At 50.6% G+C, this 21,135-nt stretch overlaps 1 protein-coding gene across 2 annotated transcripts; it reads right to left on the reverse strand.

The window, feature by feature from the left end:
* Nucleotides 1-1,307: 1,307 nt before the first annotated feature.
* SCARB1 (scavenger receptor class B member 1) lies at nt 1,308-20,909 on the reverse strand. 2 transcript variants are annotated; one of them, XM_034068191.1, is made up of 12 exons: nt 20,733-20,908; nt 17,172-17,329; nt 15,348-15,489; nt 14,691-14,894; nt 14,300-14,395; nt 13,608-13,720; nt 11,685-11,851; nt 10,958-11,076; nt 9,249-9,322; nt 8,459-8,510; nt 7,847-7,993; nt 1,308-3,293 (listed from the first exon to the last, which is right to left on the reverse strand). In XM_034068191.1, the coding sequence occupies exons 1-12, from the start codon at nt 20,850-20,852 to the stop codon at nt 3,189-3,191; spliced, it is 1,497 nt and encodes a 498-aa protein (XP_033924082.1). In that variant the 5' UTR covers nt 20,853-20,908; the 3' UTR covers nt 1,308-3,188. The 2 variants fall into 2 exon arrangements, with proteins under 2 accessions (XP_033924082.1, XP_033924083.1); XM_034068192.1 differs by lacking the exon at nt 1,308-3,293 and adding an exon at nt 3,890-5,066 and having other exon boundaries at nt 20,733-20,909.
* Nucleotides 20,910-21,135: the final 226 nt, after the last annotated feature.

Consider the following 21,135-nt stretch of genomic DNA (forward strand, 5'->3'; position numbering starts at 1 on the left):
CACTGCCCCTCTGCAAGGGAAGGGATGCGGGCAGAGCACTGCAGCAGGGGCAGCTCGGACAGGCTGGGCAGCAGCCAAGGCAGCAGATGGCTGCACAGAGGGCAGCTGAGGGCCAGGGCTGCTGGGCACGGCTCACGCCAGCACTGCAGAGCGGGCATCACTTTCTGCTTAGTGTCAGGCTGGGAACAGGATTAAACCAGGGCAGGTCCCAATGCACCACTATGGGGGGTCAGGCTGAGCACACAGCTCACACACAGGAGGGATGCTGCTTTGAGCTGCTTGTACCCACAAGGGCCCAAGTCCTGCACCACGATGCAACACAGCAAAGATCCCCCCCCAAAGCAGGACTAAACCCAACCAGCACAGGCAGACCCTGCAGTGCCCAGGGATGCACAAGCCATGCAGACTCTCCTCCAAACCTCACACGAGCTCACTGTCCTCCCCCCATCTATTTCCTCCTCTGTAGCCAAACACAAGAGAAATCAAGGGGCACAATTCACTTAATCTCCTCCTCACACCTCTTGCCTGGGCTTTGGGCCCTGCAGTCCCACACTGCAGTCTCACACAGGCAGCTGCCTGCATGTAAAGCTTGGTCCCCTGTAGCTGCCAGGGAGAACACCACTCCTCCATCCAACCCCATGGTGCCATCCCTATGACTGTAACAGCACCCACCACACATTGCTTTGGTTGGTCACTTGGGTTTTGTGCTCTGGGTGTTTTTAAGCTCTGCCCCAGGAGATGCCCCTGCCCACAACCTCCACAACAGCAGCATCACTCACCAGCCTGCATCACTGGAGGAGTCTGTCACTGCTGTAGGAGTCCTGCACACAAGGAGACAGTCACAGCTCCTGTGTGCTCTGGAGCAAACCGGGATGCAACAAGGAGGAGCAGAACAGAACAAACCAAAGACTCATGGGGGCTCCCACCCAGGGGTTTTAACCCAGTGTAACCAATGATGGGCACCTGGGAGCACTGGGACACAGCTGAAGGAGATAATACAGGGCTTGTGCAGGAGGGTCTGAGCCCTCTTCCCAGCCCTGCAGCAACAGAGGATGGCTAGGCTGGGGTGCTGCAGGGAAGGGGGATAGGGCTGGAGCAACCCCCCGGGCACCCCCAGCCCCGGCCCCGCTGCAGCCCGGCGAGTCCGCGGCACCATGGCGCCCTCCGGTGGCCGCGCAGCGACACTGCATGCCCCGACAGGCCACCAGAACCCTGCGGGCCCGCAACGTGCAGAACGGGGCTCAAAACCAGGGCTCCGGCAACAAAGACAACGAACAAGGGAAGGAACAATCCGCCGACGCTCGCACTAGGAGCAGTAGGTCAGTATTTTATTCATTTTCATCTGTACAGCAGCAGTTAGCACCAGCACATCGTTAAAGCCTCAAGCAGGTGAGCCCAAGGATGGTTATCTTTGATCTAGTGTTAGCTTTGCTGAACGCTGCCCAGTCTTATCCGTGTTGATGGGTTGAGTGTCCCGCAGCACCTGGTCTGAGGCTGTGCCCCTGACCTGCTCCCGCTTCACAACTGCATGCTGAGGGTGTAGGTCCCCTGTTTGCAGGTGGATCATTTGGGGTTCAAGGGCAGAGAGAGTTTACAGCTGTAGTTTAAGCATCACCCCTAGTGAGGACTCATATCACAGAAATAATGCAGGTATGGCTATTCCCACTGTACCTGTCAGACATGCTTTGGGCATCTAGGCAAGTTCAGCCTCAGACCAAGTTCGGGGCAGCTGCTGCCCTTCATTCCCCTTCATGACCTGGGCTGTATCACAACTGTTCCCATGATCAGACAGCCTAAGCCCAGCTGTAGGACATGGCCTGCAGGGAATGCACCAGCACAGGAAACACTGGCATTGGTTTTAGCTCCTTGTGCTGCTCCTGCGCAGTCAGAGGGACAGGAGTGTAAGAGGAAAAGCATGGCTTAACCACTAGAAGCTTACAGAGCTGTCTTAGACAATTACAACAGTTTCCAGACCATGACAGCATCCACACCACACACTGTGCAACAAGTTCTCTGCTCCAAGAGGGACCAGAGACTCCTGCACTATTCCCTCCTTGCAGAGGCACCAGCACTGGCTCCTTTGGTTTTCCCAAGGGCTACCCCACCTCCTGGTTGGAAGCAGGGAAGGCAGGAGTGGTAGGGCACTACTGATGGGTAGCTAGCCATGAATATCCTTGGGCTTTGGGCTTCTTTCAGACTAAAGAGTGAGCCCAGCCCATCCACTTCCAGTTAACATCCAGCCCCAGATTGCCCAGGACATCATTTCAGAAGTCCACAGCATTTTCATCCACACCTGAGGCCATCGTTGCTTTAATGACTGCACATCACTTCATCTCAAAAGCACAAATACCTTTGTTAACGATCAAGGATATCTCTGTTAAAGGTGAAGCTTCTGCCTGCTCCCTTCCCATGTGCAGGCAGCAAGGCCAGAGCAATGCAGTGACCACCCAGCACCAACGGTGACTGACAGGTCAGATGGACCAGAGGTTTTGGCAAGGTTCATCTCATGCAGCCATCTAAAGCAAGGAGAGGCCATGTAAATGGGCTGGAACTGTTGGAACACAAGGTCATGGCACAGAACTGGGGTTTTAGAAGTCACCGCTGTACTCTCCAACACATGCAAAGGCTGGAGCTACCCCAGGCAGGCTCCAGGTACCCTGGAAGAGCCATCACTAAGGTGACAGCACCCAGAATTGATCTGTGGCACAGTCCAGTCATATCAAGTAGCAATAAAACCATAAGTGGCTTCAGGATAGCAAGCCCCATTCCCATGAGATGAACGGTGGCTTTTAAAACCATCACTAAATCCCATCAGTGCTACATATACAAACCTCATCTATTTAAAAGACTCCCATTAAAGTACCTTTTATTCCTAGCAAGAGGAAGTTTTAAATTGCAAAATAATTCCTGGATCAACCAATGACCATCTTAATTCCCGAAGGAAGAGAGGGGCTGCAGCAAAGGCCAGCACCCTGGGGACAAGGATCCTTGGACACTGCACTGAGTGTCTGGATGACACCTCCAGTGCCCCGGTGCAGGAGTGCTGGTACAGCAGTGATATCTTCTGCCTTTGCCACACTGCAGGTTCCCTGCTGAGCTGCTCAGGATGACTTCACCTTGGAGACCTCTCGGGATCCACAGCAGGTCTCACCCAGCATGGACATGTCCAGTGGGAAACGTGCCAGGGCTCAGGCTTCGGCATCATCCTGGCTCAGCGCGGCAGCATCATGTAGGAGCGGTGTTGTCTCGGAGGGGGGTGGCTTGCTCTGTGTGCTGGGGTGATGGGGGGGTCTCTGCAGAGGAGAGGACAGCAGTTACAGCCATGCACACGGTGGTGGCACCACCGTCAGACCACAGCCCCACTTACAACATGCGCATCCCAAACCTTTTGGACTTTCACATGGCCAAGAACCCCTGTCTGAAAGCTTCTGATGATTTTCTGTACCACCTCCCTAACAAAGTGAAGCTATTTCCATTCCTACACCTGTAATGACCTGCAGATGCCCAGCCTGAAGAGCTGTGTCACATGTGGGCCTATTGCTGAATTAGACAGGGGAACCCTGGGAGCAAGGAAGACATACCCTTAGTGGAGGAGGATGAGGTCAGAGAATACTTAAGCAACCCAGACACAAGTAAATGCATGCACCCTGATGGGATGCACCCATGAGAGCTGAGGGAACTGGCTAATCTCATAGTAAGGCCATTCTGCATAATCTTTGACAAATCCTGGCAACTGGGAGAGGTGTCAGACCCTGAAGCAGAGCAAGTGTCACTCCTATCTTGAAGCTCAAGAAGGAAAACCTCAGGAACTACAGGCCAGTCGGCCTCCAATCCTTGGGAGGGTGATGGAGCAGCCACTGTGCTTGACCAACCTCGTAAGCTTCTGTGATTAAACCAATGGCTTGACAGATGAGGGGAGAGCTGGGATATTGGCTACTTGGATCTGAGTAAGGCTTTCAACACTGCCTCCAATAAGAACCTTGTAGAGAATCAACAAAGCATGGGCAGGCAGTGAGCTGGACTGAAACTTGGCTGAAGAGAGCATCATGAGAAGTGTGACTGGAGGCCAGTAACTAGCCATGTACATGAGGGGTCAATACTGTCTCCAACTTGGTTTTATATCTTTATTAATGACATGTATGCTTGCTGATGACACAATGTGGGGAGGAGTAGGTGATACACCAGAGGGTCAGACTGCCCTCCAGAGGAACATCTCAGGCCAGAGAAGTGGGCTGAATGAACCTCATGAGGTTCAACAGGAGGATGTGCACAGTCTTGTAGCTGGGGAAGAACAAACCCATGCCCCATGACATGGTAAGGGTCACCCAACACTTAAGCAGTCCGGCAGAAGAGGACCCAAGGGTCTTGGTGAACACCAAGTTGAACATGAGTGAAGAACAGCATCCCACATAGCAAAGGCAGCTAACCATATCCTAAGCTCCATTAGACCAACAGGTCACAAGAGGTGATCCTTCCCCTCTACTCATCACCGGTGAAGCCACACAAGGAGCATTGTGTCCAGTTCTGGGCTTTACAGGACAAGAGAGATGGAGCTATGGGAATAAGCAAAGGGCCCCTAAACTGAGTAAGGGAATGGAGCAGGGGGTTGGAACTGGATGATCTTAAGGTCCTTTCCAATCCTAACTATTCTATGATTCTATGTGTGCAAAGGCCAAGAGGGCTGGTGCTGATTAGCCTGGAGAACAGAAGCCTCAGGGGGAGGTATTACCAATGTATATAACAAATGGAGGGTGTAAATCCACAGCCGGGCTCTTCACAGTGGTGTCCAGAGGACAGGACAAGAGCCACTGGGCACAAACTTAAAACACAGGCAGTTCCACCTGAACATTAGGGAACACACTTGGGTTATTCTCACTTTGAAAACTGTAAAATCTGGAATAAGCTGCCCAGAGAACTTGGGGCATCTCCATCCTCAGAGATACTAAGAGACATCTGGACATGGTCCTGGGCAATCAGCTCTAGGTGGCTCTGCTTGAGCAGAGCTGATGGACTAGATGACCTTCAGAGGTCCCTTCCAACCTCACCGATTCAGTTACTTTGTGATCCTGTAATACAAACCCAGATGTTTTAAGACATCAGAAATCCCCTCTTGAAAGCTTTCCCATGGAGGCTTCCCTGTATCCCAGAGGGGAATGACACCCACCAAGGGACTACCTCTGTTACCCCATGAGTTTTTCCCATTCTGAAACTTACCTCTGGATCTGAAACACTCAGAGTGGGAAGAAACAGGCAAGAAAAGTGTTTCCTCCCACCAGTCCTACTTTTCACCCTAAACCCTGCTGACAGTATTAGGGCTGCGTGTCAGGTACACCAGGAGAAACAACAAAAGGATGTGCTTGCAGCCCAGTTAAGCCTGAGTATTAAGACATCTAAATTGCCCTGAATGAAGCCATGAGACACCGTTTATATCAAAGCTTGCTAAGAGGGCACGTCTGGTAGATGTGGACAGTAAACATTGCTGTTTGATTGGCTTTAAGCAAAGTTTAATCAAATCAGGACGAGACAAAAGTGCATTACCTTGACTGGGTACCCACCTACAGTCTGGCTTCCTGCAACACCGTCCCCTTAACCGGAGGCAGCTTTTTGGCAGAGGGGGCCTGGTTGGCCTTATTACTGTCTGAGGTCTTTTTATTGCTACTCCAAAATAAAGTGCATTTTTCCTAGAAGACAATCAGGCTCATTTATGGTGCACTTGGACTTCCATGGATTCCATGAGGGTTCCAATTTTAGGAGGAGATTTTCAAATCATGGTTTAACTAGAATCTAGTTATTGACGAAGATTTCAAAATCTAGGTTAAACTAAGTCCTATTTTAGATCTTGGGCAGTGTCAAGCCAGTTTTAAATGGTCCGTTTGCCTTTCAAACACATCACCACACAGGCTTTAGGCCATGTTAGCTACAATGCTGCATCTGGGCATGATTATACCTGCAGAGCTTCACACATTGTTTAGAACTGCAGGTCCAACGGATGCATTTCAAACTGGCTCCACTGTCAGCTAGACTAAGATTTAAGTGTTTCATAGAAACTCATCTGGACCAGCCTTAGAGCACATTGCTCCCTCCAGAAGCCAGAGGCACACAGGATACTCCAGGAAGGAGCTGGGATCAGGCAGACCTTCGCATTGACAGACACGCGAAGCTGTGGTCAATGCCCCTGCTCAGTGCCCCTTCACCTGTGTCTTCAAGAGGGAGGACTGTGCATGATTAAGAATCATCAAAGATCAGCAACACTGATCAGCAATCAAATGAGGAACACACCTTGGCTGCAAATTGCTGTCTTCCAGTTTACAAGCCCTTATCTATTCATTAGACATGAGACTTTCATGTGTTGCTGCACAGCTTGCTTAGATTTATAAGGTCATCAAGTCTCTTATTTATCCCTTTTCAGGTAGTCAGGCACTTGCTGCAGCTGATTTTTAGTTCTAACACTGACCACACTTGTGGCTGAGCACCCAAATACAGTAGGTTTATGCCTGGGTTTGGGGTATTTCACAGATACTCAGTTGACTTGAACACATTTACAATCCAGCTTTTCTTCCTGACCCTTCCTGGCACAGTTAAGGCTCTTTGATGGCAGGAATTAAGCCTTGCATAAAGCAGGGGAAGGAAATGCCAGCCCGGGGCTGTGTAAGGTCTTAGAAATAATGCCAGCAAAGAGACATCTTTCAGATATGCTGGTGCTGTGCAGAGTGAAATCCACTTGCCAACAAGCACTTGCAGTGCTGAAGCAGAGAGGTTCAGCACACAAAGCCTGACCACCTCAGGAGCACAGTAAAGCTTTAACACCAAGCACCTCAGCCCTAGCATTACTCCCACTCTGCAGGGAGATGTGTGGAAGAACAAGGGGATTTGGGATCATGTGCTTAAGTCAATTAAGCAGTTGTAGGCTTGGTTAAAATCCTATTACGTGATACTCTGAGAACCCTGGCACTGTTAAAGTGGGTCTGTACTAGTGTTTCAGTGAGGACAGTTACAGGAGGTTACAGCAGCCCCTCACACGTGCTCTCCCCTTAGCCCACTTTCATCCTAAGCATTGCCTTTTCATCCCCACAAGTAGCTTCACTTCTGTAACTTTAGAGCCAGCTCATGACACTTGGTTGTAGTGGAAAAGTAAATAAGCTTGCTTTGAAGCAGGTAAGGGTAGGGAGCCAGATCTCTACTTCAAGAGATAAAGCTTTTAGAAAGCTTAGTGTTATCAGATGAATGTTTGGGAGCTGAATCTCCATCACGTTTTAGCTGGTTTATATTCTGTCCTTAGAGCTCAGAGCTGTTTGGAGTAGATTGCTTGAAAGCGAGTTCTAAGGGAAGAGAGCACAGTCAGGGCTGAGAAGCAGCCACAGTGTCTGTGCCTCTCCTGCAGGAACACAGCGACTGCCTTTCATTAGGGAACAAGCTGTGCTCAAGGAGCTCCATCCCCTCAAGAAGGCTCTATTCAGATTAGAAAACTGTGGGGACCCTGCAGAGATGCACAGATCTGGCAATGGCACAGACCTGCTGCTTCAAAGGAGGCTGTGCTGATGAGCCAGGCTTGTTCTTTCATCAACTGGATGAGCTGAGAAACACCTCCTCCTACAGGGGCCCATTCCCATCGCTGCTGTGCACTGAGAAAGCCAGAAATGCTTTCATGTTCTCTATTTGCAGCCCAGTTTCTAGATGGCTGAGGAAGTCCTGCTGCTACATGCTGGCATCTGGCACCATTAGGTCACTGTTCATGGCATCAGCCAATGTTTCCTCAGGAGTGTTAGATTGTCAGCCCAATCTACATCATCTGATTAAGTCTGATTGGACTTACAGTATTTCCCATTAGACATCTGCAGGTTCTTACCTGACTCATTGCCATGAGTACAGCTGCTGCGATAATGAGCGGGATGCTCAGCCCAAAGCAGATATACTGCAGGTAGTCCAGCAGTGATGGGATCAGCACCAGGTTGGTGTAAAACTGCTTTAGGACCGAGCCTTCGATGGATCCACTCTGCTCAAAGAACCAGAGCTGTCAGCAGCATTTCCCTCCCACCCAGGGCTCAGACAAACCAGCTGCACAACTGCCCTCCCAGCACAGATGAGGGAACTCAAGCAAGATTCAGTCAGACTAGAGGCTTTTACTAACCAGTTGGAATCAGCCAGGCACACACACAGCTGGCGACTGCACTCCCAGGCCCACATTAGCATGGGGATGCTGGCAGCGCTGTTGTGGGCCCTATTTAACCCCACATCTAGGGCAGAGCCAGAGATTTACCAACTATAGTGCAGGGTTTGTTCAGCTCAGAGGGATTAATGGCACAGCCAAGTATTATAAAGCCTTCTGTTGGTGCTTAACTAGTCTGTCTTGCTTAAAGCTTTATCCAAAGTGGAGTTTCCCCAGCACCAGGTGCTGCATAAGCAGTTCCCCTTCCCACAGGAGAAGCTCTGCAGGATCAGGCCAAGGAAAGCAACTCACCTCTGCAAACCACAGCAGCGGCAGGACCACTGGCTTAATCTTCCCTGTTTGACTGGGAGGAGAAAAAACACACACACTTAGATTTCTGGTTGATCAGGCCACAGTTAGAGCCATAACTCTTCCTAAAGAGAGTCCGACAGACTGATAACAGGCAGGAAATCAGTGCAAGGAAGTAGCAATTCCTGCTGATTCAGTGAGCTGCTCCCCCCTTAAGGGACCAGGTCCAACTCAGCCTTTTTACACAAGGGCAGAATTTACGCTTCTATCTGTGCTTAGCAATACGTGCCATTCCAAATCTGGGCTCCAGGGACATGAACTCAATGAACTGGAATGCTAAACTTCACATGGCTGCAAGATATCTTGGTCACCTGCATGGCACGAGAGGGTGCAAGCTCACAGCACTGGGAGTGTCTGCTGGTGTACACCCTGAAGCCAGTCAAAGCAGCAAGAGCCATTCTGTTTGCTACCAGAGCTGAAAGCACCTTTTTGGACACAGGCTACAACTGTCAACCCTGTAGACAAAGCATGTTTTGCCTCTTCATGTTGGATGTGACACCTGAGCAGCAGCAGAGTGCAGGCAAACAGCTTCTGCACCTCACCAGGAGGAGCCATGCAGACACTGCACTGCTAAAGCATGTCAGTTTGAGGTCACTGTCATAGCTGGCATTTCACCATATGAGCCAGCTGGCTTCTGCAGCCGTGACAACTGGTAATGTTGGAGCTATTTCATCTCTGGGCAGAGTAAACTCTGCTCAAGGGAGACAGACATTTCTAAAAGGTGACTACTTACATTATACCAGACACCTGCTTTATGTACAGGTTCAGCTGGAGCTTGATGGAGCAATTCATGGGGATGCCAGTCAACTGCATAGAAAGAGACCAACCAGTTCATCAGTAAAGCACACATTTGCCTGGAGAGCTTTGCAGAAGAGCAACCCTTTGCCTCCCATCCTAGCTGCTCTGGACTGGATCATCCAGAGCTCTACTGCAGTCACCACACACAGGACCAGGAGCATGGCTGAGGTTTCCACCAAAGCACAAGCATCAGTCAGGCAGGCACCAGTCCCAGGCTCTGGGGGTGGCTGCTGACAGAGGAACAGCACTGTCCCCATGGCAGTTTGCAGTTTGTCCCCTTCACTTGAAGGGTCACCAGCCCGTGAGACTGTTGCAGCACCTCCCTTGGGGTGGTCTGAAGGACACACACGGCTGCTGCAGAAGGCAGCACACAGTCAGCAGGCAAACAGCATCAAGGGAGGTGTGTGACCCAGGGCTTGTGGGGCTCAGCATAAGCAAGTTCAGATTACCAAGCAGTGTGTGTAACCCAAGTGACCCCCAGCACAGGATGCTTTAATAGCAACTCCAGTGTTTTCTGAAGTAAACCTCTTCTGTTTTCCATCCTACCAGCAGCAGGATACAAACACATCAATGCAAAAGATTTGTGCAGACAAGAAAGGACAAAATGTTTCCCATAATGAAGAACAGACAGCGCTGTCCACCAACATCGTAAGACCATGAAAACACCCCACTTCAAAGCTGGTCTTGATGATACCCATTAAGGCAGTGGTTTCTCATGACACTGCAGTTTTGTAACACATTAAGGGCAGAGAGGTTTTGCTGAATTGCCTGTTTGCACTCAGCAGACTGCAGCCAGATAAGAATACAGTTAATTGTACTGTTATCAGTAGATGTTTGATACTGTAATAAACTTAATTAGATTTCCATAACTGAGATAAGAAAAGCAGAGAGAACCCAATGCCTAGATAAGCAGCACAGCTCGCCATGCCTCAGGAGGGGAACTTGTTTCTTGCTTGGACAAACATCACAATGTTTGGAAGATTGGACCATGTGCCACACAGGGCATGGGTGGAAGATCCCAAAGTCCTCTCCCCATCGGCAGCTGGAACAACAGCAAGTCAGGACACCCCAACTCATCACCAACGGAGCAGTAACTTCACCCTTACTATAGGTAAGTAAGAAGTGTAACACAGCAGCAGTGCAATGCCAAAGCAGCCAGTCAGATAGGCAGGTTGAGAGACTGGAAGAAGCCAGCCCAAAAACACTGGTGACAGCTTCAGCTGCAGCATGGTCTTAGGCTTTGCTAGTTAGTTCTCATCTCAGATCTGGGGCATAAGCAGGCTGCTGCTAGATACACCTCCTGGTGTTATAGACCTGAGTCAGTGGGAAGAACTCGACTGTGCTCACCAAAACAATTATGCTTATAATTGGTTCTGCAATTCTCTACAAGCCAGGCTAATTATTCAATTAGTTTATGGCTGTGACATTTTTATCTGCACTTGTCCTCACCAGTCTTTGCACTATGGAACCTGCTCCGATCAGTGCCACGGGAGCAGAGCAAGGCTACCATGCAGCCGGGGGCAGGCTCCACACTCAGCCCAGCAGGACCCCAGGGCACAGTGAGGCTCCTCCGTGGGTGAGGACCCCGGCAGGCTCACACTCATACACACTCACACACACTCACACACACCCATACACACTCACCGGGTGCACATCGAGGAAGAGCGCATGCTGGTCCTTGTTGGGGTGCAGGCCTTCAACAGCATCCAACAGCACTGGGTCAGCATTGTAGAAGTGAGGATGTGAAATGAACATGGGTGCATCTGCATGAGAGCAAAGACACCTTAAGTTCATCCAAACCCATCTGAGACTTTTTGCTGTGAGTTTTAAGCTATTGCAGCACTTGTTCTGAACAGGCTTTTATACTTCTCTCCTCCCAGCCAGAAAGCTCCTTCCCTTCCCTCCCTGCAGCTCTGGGAGGATAAAGACCTAGTGCTCCAGCCACGCTCTCGCACCTGTGCACCACCACACAATGCTGGCAACTCGCTGTACCAGACACAGGCTGGGGCACTAAGGCTGAATTCTCACACTCCTGCATAACCTGCACTCAGTGTCCCAAGGTAACATTTAATTTGGCAGTTACACAGCCTGCCTCTTCCCACCTATGCTCCTCTGCCTACTCCCTCCACAACCCAGGGGATATAAAACTCCCACCGTATCCTTAGGCATTCCCACAAACACCAGAGGATCATGGAGACCAAGAGGACTTTGGGTACAAGGATCTTCCCTCTGTCCCTCCTTGATGAGAATGCCATTGACAAGATCCCAGAACTCTGGTAGGTAACAGAGCTCATCTTCCAGACAGCCAAGCTTATATCGCATCCCACAGTTGAACACTGGTACAGGAAAGCCAGAGGAGGAAAGGACTTACTGAGCCTACAGGAACTGACGTTCTGGATGCCAGACTGCATGCAGGGGCAGAAGCCTTCATTGGGTGGATAGTCAGTGCCATTGGCAAAGAGGGTTTTCGGTGCCACGAAACGATACGTGGGCACACCCTGAAACTTCCCAGATTGCTCGTACACCAGCCTCATGGATCTGCAAGGGTTTCATTGGAGAAGGATCAGGATTAGACAACAAGCTCCCAGCCCAGAACTGGGCTCTTATCTTTGCTGGATAAGATGCAGTTGCAGTGTAACTTAGACTTTGAGATCGAGATAAACACTCAAAGCAGTGCTTTGGATGGGGAATGAGTATTTAAGCCATTTGCTTTCCATGTTTTAAACACAGATAAAGGGTTGGTCACAACTAGTTTTGGACAGAAAACACAGGTTTATAAGTCAGTTTGCATACCCAGGTGAGGTTAGTTTAAAGGCAGATAGTAATCCCCAGGGCTGCTCTCCAAGAGGTAATACCCTCTTTGTGCAAGCCTTGGCTCCGAGGTGCTCAGGGGACACGCACAGGGGATGGACACTGGCTCAATCTCTTTCACAGCACAACTTCAGCACAGAGGCTGTCAGGGGAGGGGAAATCTTTACTACATTATGAAGCAAGACTCTTGACACAACAGGCAGTGATGTGATGCTGCATTACATTACATTACATTACAGACACCTTCTGACACCAGAACCAAGGATGTGGGATTAAGGGAATGTTCAGCAGTTACATGGATGTCTCTTGGCTGAGCTCACCTTCCAGCAAGGAAGCAGAGGCTGCTGCAGCACACCAGCAGGATAAAGACTTGCCTACCTTGCAGGGACATCCAGGCAGCTGCATATCAGCATCAGCTGCACTTCATGTGCAAACAGCACAGATGTGCCCTGCAGCGAGGCAGATATGCTCCTAGTCTATTAACTGATCTTTGTGACTCCTTCCTCTCTAGCCAGACCAGCAGAGTGGCAGTGGGGAGATGTGGGGAGAAAAGACAGCAGAACCATATCCCCCACAGCACTGTCAGACAGGAACCTCCTGTGCTAACCAGAAACCAAGTATGGGTTTGTTCTCTTCACTGGATGCCTTGCCAAAAAACACGCTCTCTTCCCTAGAATACTCTACAGAAACAAGCATCTGTATTTAAACTATGATTACCAGTAAACTTCCCTGTAAGTTACTGGCTCCGGTGTCATTTTGGTACTTGCTAATGCCCCTTATGTAGAGGAATTCCTGCACTAATACTTGGCTCAGCTGACTTTGCTTGTTTGAAGAGCTCATTGTTCTCTATTCAACAAAAGCACTTGCTTGTTTTGCAGCACTATCTACAAAGCCTGAATTAACATTATCTTTCCCAAGCTGGGGACTGGGGTTTGTGCCACCTCCTGTCTCCCCTCCTTCCAGCCTCAGGGAATTTCCACTCAGCAGGCTCTGCAGGGTACTTTAACCCCTGTGTAAGTCAGGGTGCCTTTACACAGGACAGATGCACAGCAGTGCTAGAACAAAGCAGCCAAAAAGAGAAGAAAAAGCAGCAGCCTGGCACCAGGGGCACAACCCCCCCCCCCAAAATCACTTCTGCAACCAGTCAGCTGAAGTGGTTCTGCAAATGGTTATAGCTGCATTTCCCTGTGACGACTCTTACTTCTCCCTCTCACCTCCCACGTCTTATCTAGACAGGTTATTTTCTACTGATTCAACATGGGCAAGTTTTACTTCTCCAGTGATCGGGGAGGTATTTATGAACAGCACAAGGCACTGCTAATTAGACAAGTACACTGTTTGCAAAGCTCAGGTACTGCAACACCGAACCGTGGCTGAACTTTAACTACAGCACAGAGCCCTGAGCCCTCTGTGTCACTGCACAAGTGTGCTGTGTGCACAGGATGAACACTGCATCTCCTGCATGGGGACATGCTGGCCTCACCTGCAGGCATCCGGGCTGTAGAAATCCAGCGATGTCGGGGACATGAATGGGGGCCACATCTCTCCTGCTGTCCCATTGATCATGTTGCATGCTTGGCTCCGCCAGTAATTCACCTACAGGACAGAAGTAGGGAGAACTCAGAACAACGAGTTGGCTTCCAGGCCTGCATGGGATATCCACCACTGTACACTGCTTCCAGAACAGCTTGAGGTCAAAACACTGAACAACTTCCAAGATCTTTCCTGTTCAAACATCTGCACAATGTGGAAAACCAGGACAAGATCCAGCAGTCTCAAGTGCTCCCAAAGCAACTGGTCTGTAGATTCAGTTGATTTTAGGAGTGGAATCCCACAAGGGAAGAATAAGCACTCCTTTAACAAGTAAAGGAACACCTTAAACACACCCCATGGGACCCTGGGACTTCAGCATCAGAAGCAACTATCTCCAACAGGATTTCAAGGGAATCCAAGGGACACAGATGATGAGCTGAACTTAATCCTTCAGGTAAGCCTCTTGCCACATAGAACAAGAACCACCTTTAGCCAATTTGCAGAAGTTGCAGCAGTTGAAGTCCTGTAGAAACTTTCCTTCAAACCCGAGACCCAGAGACACAAGAGCACCAAAAGCTTCCAGTTTATCATGCTCTAGATGAGGCATTGCCCTATACTACAGGTTTTCTGCTTGACGCTTACCTCCTTTAGCCCATTCCATGAATCCACCATGTGAACTTCACTGATGTTCTTCATGCCTGTGTTCACTGTGAACAGTCCTGAATTGGAGTTGTTGAACTGCAGAGAAGAGAGGCTGATTTTTAACCATCATACAGAACAACACTGCAGTATGTTACTGACTGTGTATCCTTCCTCAGCTCTAGGGATGCTCCACAGACTGTAAGCTACTGAACCTCTATTCATTTCAGTTGCCAGCAACAGCTTCAAACACAGCATTTCTGCCCAGGAAGCTGACACAAGCACCAGCTACACATGGCTGCTCCAAACACTTTGTGAGGGGGTTGAGCATCTGGGCTGCCCCCAAGACCAGCACTGCTGTGATTCCAGTGTTCCCAGCCAGCAGTTCACTCACCTCCACAAGTATGCCAAATTTTCCCTTGAAAGGGATCATGCCAGGAACAATTGCATTTATGGCATCTATAAGAGGGTCTTCATAGCCCCACATGATCTCCCCCACCGTGCGGTTCATGAACGCCTGCTGTTTCAGGCCAGCCAGGGCTCCACTCAGTAAAACCTTCACAAGGGTTGGCAAGTTTTCCATCATCACAGCTGCTCCCTGGGAAAGAAACAAACCTGATGAGAGGCCCATCCTTTCCTCTTAAGAAATGGAAGCAATGCATCCTTGGTGCTCAGCAGGGTCCTTTGACTACATCAATCTACATCCCTCAAAAAGTCCTTTGGACAAACTGAGCCTCACCATTTACCCCCAGTTTTGGAACAATGCAATTGAGGGATCACAGGCTTCGTTTCCCCAGAGCATGCTCAAGCAAGGCTGCAGACTCAAGCCCAGCTGCTTTCCCAGCCCCTCTGCACTCTCTGGTTTTGGAAGGGAACAGCCCAATGCAACCACCAACACCCAGAAAGCTGAAAATTGCATGTTATAAGCTTAAGCACTTAATTGCTTTATTAGCATTGAGCCCTAAATGAAATTAAGCTGAGTCAGTACTGAGCATCATCACCCTTCTCCCAAGCTCAGACGCTGGTAACTATCCATGGAGCAAATTCTTACCATCATCAAAATGTTTGGCACAACGATGTAGTCGTCCTCACTGCCATTGGACAGCTCTGGCTGGAAGAAGAGCCTCCGATATTCCAGGAAGGAGACAGTGTCATTGTCATGGAATGTGATATTTGTCTTATACCTGAACTCTCTGCAAAGAGATGGGACAGATCATGGGAACCGTGCCCCCCAGGCAATACCCCCGCAAAGCTAAGCCTGTGAGTAAGGAGGGGCTGCACAGGCCTAGGCTTGCTTCTGAAGAACAAGGAGACCAAACCCCAGGACGAAGCCGAAGGACAGCAGGGGAGGCAGCATCCCAGGGAACATGGTATCAACCCCACAGCCTAACCATGGTCAGGGTCTAGCAGGAGATGGCAGTGTGAGAGCAAGGCACCCCTGACAGATTGGGTTCTGCAGCAAAGCACAAAGTGTTTCTTCACAACTCAAAACCCAGATGATGAGAAGTTTGAGACAAAAGCATAAACCCCTCGGTCACTGCACCTACAGTCACTGTAAAGCCCAGCTTTATCAGGGAAACACCCAGATAAGCTAACCTACACCAACACACATGTCCAGACGATTCCCAGAACAGAAGATGACCAAACTCGATGCCATGAGACCCAGCACTGAGCCCACACTGATTTGCCCCTGATCTCCCTGATGGTTCCCAAGTTCAGGGTACCTTGACCTTCCATCATGGCTCTCCTCAAGGCTTCAGGTCCTACCACCTCCTGCACACTGCCCAGCACTGCTCCCCCTCACTCCATGCTATAGGGGCACCTCAGTCTCCTGGAGGTCACATTAGCACTTGGGAGCCTGTTACAGCTCCCAAGGAAGCTGAGGCTCAATCCACCAGCAAAAACAAAGTCCTTTATTGTGGAGCCTCTGCTTTATAGCGCACATTAGGGAATGGCACTAATCTCTCCCAGAGGGAGCACAAGCACACTAATAAGCTTTTCCCCTTTGTTTATTCTCATTTACAGTGAGGGAAGCCTTTTTCCCAAGCCAAGTGACTGATGAAATCACAACATACAGAATCCACATGGTGTTAACGGTGTGACCTGGCAAGCCCAAAGGAAACAAGGGCCAACATACTGTCAGGTTTTCCCCAGTGCACTCAAACAGCTTTGGATTAAAACAGTAATCTTTCTGCCTGAGCTTGCTTAGGCTGCTGACCTAGCTTTGCCTACATGTGTAGGCAAACACATGCTACTTAGGGGTAAGTTCACACACTCAGCCTCCAACATCACTTCATGTTCCAGGTCCTGAGAAGCATCTGGGGCTTCAATGACCATCTTCAGCCATGGCAAATAGACCCAGCCCTGCTGTAGGTGGGATTGATCAAGTTTTAGTGCTCCATGCTGGTTTTCATAACCACAGCATTCATTTTAGGCAGATTCGGGGTCTCCTATTGGATTGGCCTAAGACCTCTTACCCATGAAGTTTGATACTGAGGTGACTCCAACTCTGGAACTGGACTCTCAAACATACAGTGAAGATAAAACAAGTCCACTCTGAACATGCCACTTGCCACCACCATACAGACACCCCTCATGCCTATGTTTGGACCATATCAGTCTGGCTGCCCAACAGATCCCAGTAAGGGACTGAGCTCCACAGCTCAGTGAAGCACAGGCCAAAGGTCCTCCTACTTCTGGCTTTAGTAAGATCAGGGCAATTAGAGCACATTTGGGTCACCTTAAAATCCTGTGCCACCAGCCTCGCTCCAAGTATGCTGATGCTACACCCTCCGGCCAAAGCAGGTAGCCAAAAGCCTGGCAGGCAGCATGGTGAATGGGCTCATGTGTAGCTGGGCCACAAGTGGTACCTAACCTGTAAACATAGGGTCCATGCTGGCGCAGCACCGGCTTCTCTCCCTGGAGGACCTGGTTGGGGTTCAGCACTTCAAAGAAATATATGGACATGTAGAAGGGAACGGGAATGTCCTTCCACATCTTGAAGGAGATGCTGCCGGGGTCGATCCTGACATTCTGCAAGGGAACAAACAGAGTAAGGAGACAGGTCTTGGACTGGGTGGCTGCAGCTGAGCACATCCACCCTCAGCTCCACGTCAAGCCCAGCCCAAGGTGGCAGCTCCAGCAGGGGCTTTCCAGAGGATCCAGGCACGTTATGCAGACTGAAACTGAGCCAGATCTAAACCGGGAACTCTTCTGCATGAAGAGCATCAAGTTCATGCCACAGGATGTCTGTAGGCTTATTTATTCAGGCTTAACTTTCCAGATCCTACCCACAGGATTTCAGAGCTCTTTTGATGTGCTGGAGGTTTGGTTTGAATTATAACAAGCCAGCACCGAATTATTCACAACTCTGCATATGTGACTTGCCAAGCATAAACTACCCTGTCCTGAAGTAAGCCAACCCTCTGCAAGGTTTGGCAGCCCCATGCAGCCAGAAGCAGGCAAAGGCTGGGAAAGGCATCATGCCCATTGACACAAGCATATGGGTACCAGCAGGGAGGGCCCACTACATTCCCAAAAACAGAGAGAGAACTGGGATGGCAACCAAGCTGTGTCCCAACAGCTCCATGCAGGACACCTTTGTGTCCTCTCAGCTCCATCCTGCAGTGACTCATAGCTGGTCAAAAGGCAGGTCAAAGGCCTTACAAAGAACCACAATCCTGGTTCCCATATCGCTGTCTTGTTTGCTGGGGAACGCCTGGAGAAGCACAAACATGACTTAAGGCCTCACCAGGTTCCCAGTCCAGGAGCTGACATCTGGCCACATCTGTTGACTCCCTCACAGCCTTCTGGGAACTGCCTTACGGACAAGAGCCTGTTCATTCCTTCCTGAGCACTTTGTGTGTATGAGTCCCACCATAATCCGTGCTTCCTCAGCAAGCACCAGCCTTTGTTACTTTGGTTAAGTAACCCAGCCAGCTTATGGAAGCAGGTTTGATCCGCTAATAGCCAAAGGCTCATGACTGTTATCCTATTGCAACTCAGTTCCATAATGGCTCTCCTGCCCTGGAGCAACTCGATATGAACATACATGTATTTGCTGCTACATGGGGCTGAGTTGTGAAAGTTGCCAGAGGCATCCCAGCAATTCTGCATCTTTAGCAGTTTTACACTAGGCTGTGGTACCTGCAAGCAGAAGCAGCAGCAATAGGACACGTTTCTATTTAGCCTGCTTTATAATCCCGACTCCTGAGTGCCCAACAGAATATGAGCAGCAACATCTGCTTTCCTTCAGTTGCTTACTCCTGCACTCCCTGGATCCCTTCCTGCATATGCATTCATCTATATAACATGTTCCCAGTCAGATGGAGCTGCATCCTGGCTCCCTGCTACATCTCTCAGCCTTCTCCCATCTGGGCACAGCAGCTTGAGGTACTCCACAGATGCTACAAATTAAGATCTACTTAGGGTAGCTTTAGAATTCAGCGACTTGGAGGTCAAAAAAATGGTCATATGCCTAAATAGAATGAACATGTTTCACTTAGGGGGATTATGAAGCATCACCAGGATGTTTGATCCCTCCTGATCACACAGTGGTCAAATCCTGCTCCTCCAAGAGGGAGGCTTCAGCCACCCTGCTCAGTTAAACCAAGAGCTGAGGTTCCCTCTTCAGATGAGGAGCAGCACCCACGCTGTGCCCAAGCACAGCCTCAATGTCAGACCTCATCGTTCACATGCTCCCACCACCATCCTGCTGAACGACAAAGCCAGCGCTGTCAGTCCTCTCCCAGCTTACAGGCAGACAGCACAGGAGCTCCCAGGTGGAGCAGCAGCATCAAGTGGCAGAGGGCTGAGCTGATGCAGCCTCCCTGTGTTACCGCTTGTATCTCAGGCAGGTCGGGGGCACTCCAAGGGCTTCCAGGAAAGCAACATTCCCAGGTTTGCAGATTCAGATACACTTTCCGATACAGATTCCTGCAATGGGGCAGGAAACAGGCTCCAGGTTCCCTGTTTCACTGTGTGCTCCCTACAGACTTAGAGACACACTCAGAACCACCGCGTCTTTGCAGCTGAGTCCTCCTTCATCCTGACAGAGCTCAGGAGCATGGGGCTTGGGATATTTCTCACCACCCTGGATATAACTCAGTCATTTTCTCTATTTCACAAGTTTCCTAAGAGCTCAGGACCATTTTGGGTCACACTGGAAAGAAATTCAGATACCAGGGGCTTGGGATAAAGGGAAAAGGAACAAGAACTGGTATTTCCTCATTGTAAATTCCTAGGATTTAGCTAACCGGGTAGAAAGAACTGGGATTAGCTAAAAAGAGCTCAGAAAGGGTTTTGCACCAAAAATGTCACTCCTGTTCTGCAGGGACCATTCAGCATTTTATCTGCAGGTACCAGCTCCTGATGCCCATGAAACTGAACAGAGACTGACTTCTAATGCTTAAGTCACTGCACTGTGTGGCTCTGCCCAGGCAGCAGCACCGCCAAAGGACAGAAGCTTATTTTCAATGGAGACTCTGCAGCCCTGCTAACCACAGCCATGGGCTATGGGATGTTTATTCACCTCTTTCATCAGAAGCACATTTCCAGGTGTTGATCTGGGTAAGTGCAAGCCTGAGGAAATGCCCAGGCAGGGGCACATCTCCTTTAGGCAAGGAGAAAAAGGCTTGGCTGAATGTGGGATTGAGCCAATTGGATCATTATGGTAGGATAAGGTATCCCAGCAGCAAGGCCTGGAGTGCTGGCTCCCAAGACTATGCAGTAGTCACCGCACAAACCAACTCCATCCACAGCCCCATGTGTTAACCACAGGGAACAAACATCCCTGGTGTGTCCAACAGGACACCTGTAGGTATGACAGGTCTTCAGAGAGGCAGCTCCTTAGGTTTTGGTGACTTGAAGGTTGCTCCATGCACAAGGCTCCTTCAGAGCCCTCCTGCACATCATCTGTTCCGTTTCATCTGGGAATTGTCTCATCAGAGTTAAACCCAAACCCGTTAATGAAAGGACAACTAGTACAGCAGGTTAAGGTAGCAGGGACAGACAGAAGGGCTGGTGCTGGGCGCAGCGCTCAGCCTGCCAACCTGCTGAGCCCAGCACCACCAGCATTGTCCACCCCATCCCATTCCAGCTGTGCCTAAAGCCCTTGCTAACCAGGGATGAGCATCCATTCACCCCTGGCACGTCTGCTGCAACCCAAGCCGCACATCCCAAGCCGCTATTTACCCACACTTAGCCTTAGAGGCTGCTCAGAGCCGCAGCCGTGACACCGAAGCAGTCCCTCGGGGCTCCACTGTCCCACACTGCTCCAGATCGGGCTGTACAGGGAAGCCTGCCCAAGCCCCAGCCCCAGCCCAAGCCCCAGCCGTGGCTCGGGTTCCGCACCACCATCCCCTGCACCTCGCACCGGCTCCAGCCGCCGGCACTGGGGCACCCGCAGCAGACCCGCACCCGTCCCGGCCCCGCTGACCTTGATAACCTGCTCCTTGACGATGCGGGGCCCCACGAACAGAAGGGTGACCCCCAGCAGGGCGCAGGCGGCCCCGGCCAGCCCCAGCCCCACGGACGCTCTGCGGCGGCTCGAGCCCATGGTGTGGTACAGCACAACGGACCCGGCCGCCCCCGCCACCGCCGCTTTATGGCCCCGCGGCCCGGCCCGGCCCGGCCCCGGCCCGGCGGAGGGGCTGGAGGCGGAGCGGAGCCGAGCACCGCCTCCCGCACGGCACCGCCGGGGCGGGGAGGTCAACCCACGGGAAGCGGAACGGGCTGCGAGCGAGGGGTAAGCCCATGTGTTAGCGCTTTAAAGCCGTACAGATGTGTGTAGTTGCGGCCACCACCGCTTAACCTGCCTCCGATTTCCCAAGGAAATGGGG

Source organism: Melopsittacus undulatus, chromosome 12, assembly GCF_012275295.1.
Source record: "Melopsittacus undulatus isolate bMelUnd1 chromosome 12, bMelUnd1.mat.Z, whole genome shotgun sequence".
Classification (NCBI taxonomy): Eukaryota; Metazoa; Chordata; class Aves; order Psittaciformes; family Psittaculidae; genus Melopsittacus; species Melopsittacus undulatus.

Bases quoted from the DNA above. Each gene is read 5' to 3' on its own strand.
- SCARB1 (XM_034068191.1), bottom strand. From the start codon at position 20,852: ATGGGCTCGAGCCGCCGCAGAGCGTCCGTGGGGCTGGGGCTGGCCGGG. The intron at 17,330-20,732 runs GTCAGCGGGGCC...GTTCCCTTGCAG, and splicing joins TCAAGGAGCAGGTTATCAAG to AATGTCAGGATCGACCCCGG. The intron at 8,511-9,248 runs GTAAGTAGTCAC...TTCTCCTCCCAG, and splicing joins AAGCAGGTGTCTGGTATAAT to TCAAACAGGGAAGATTAAGC.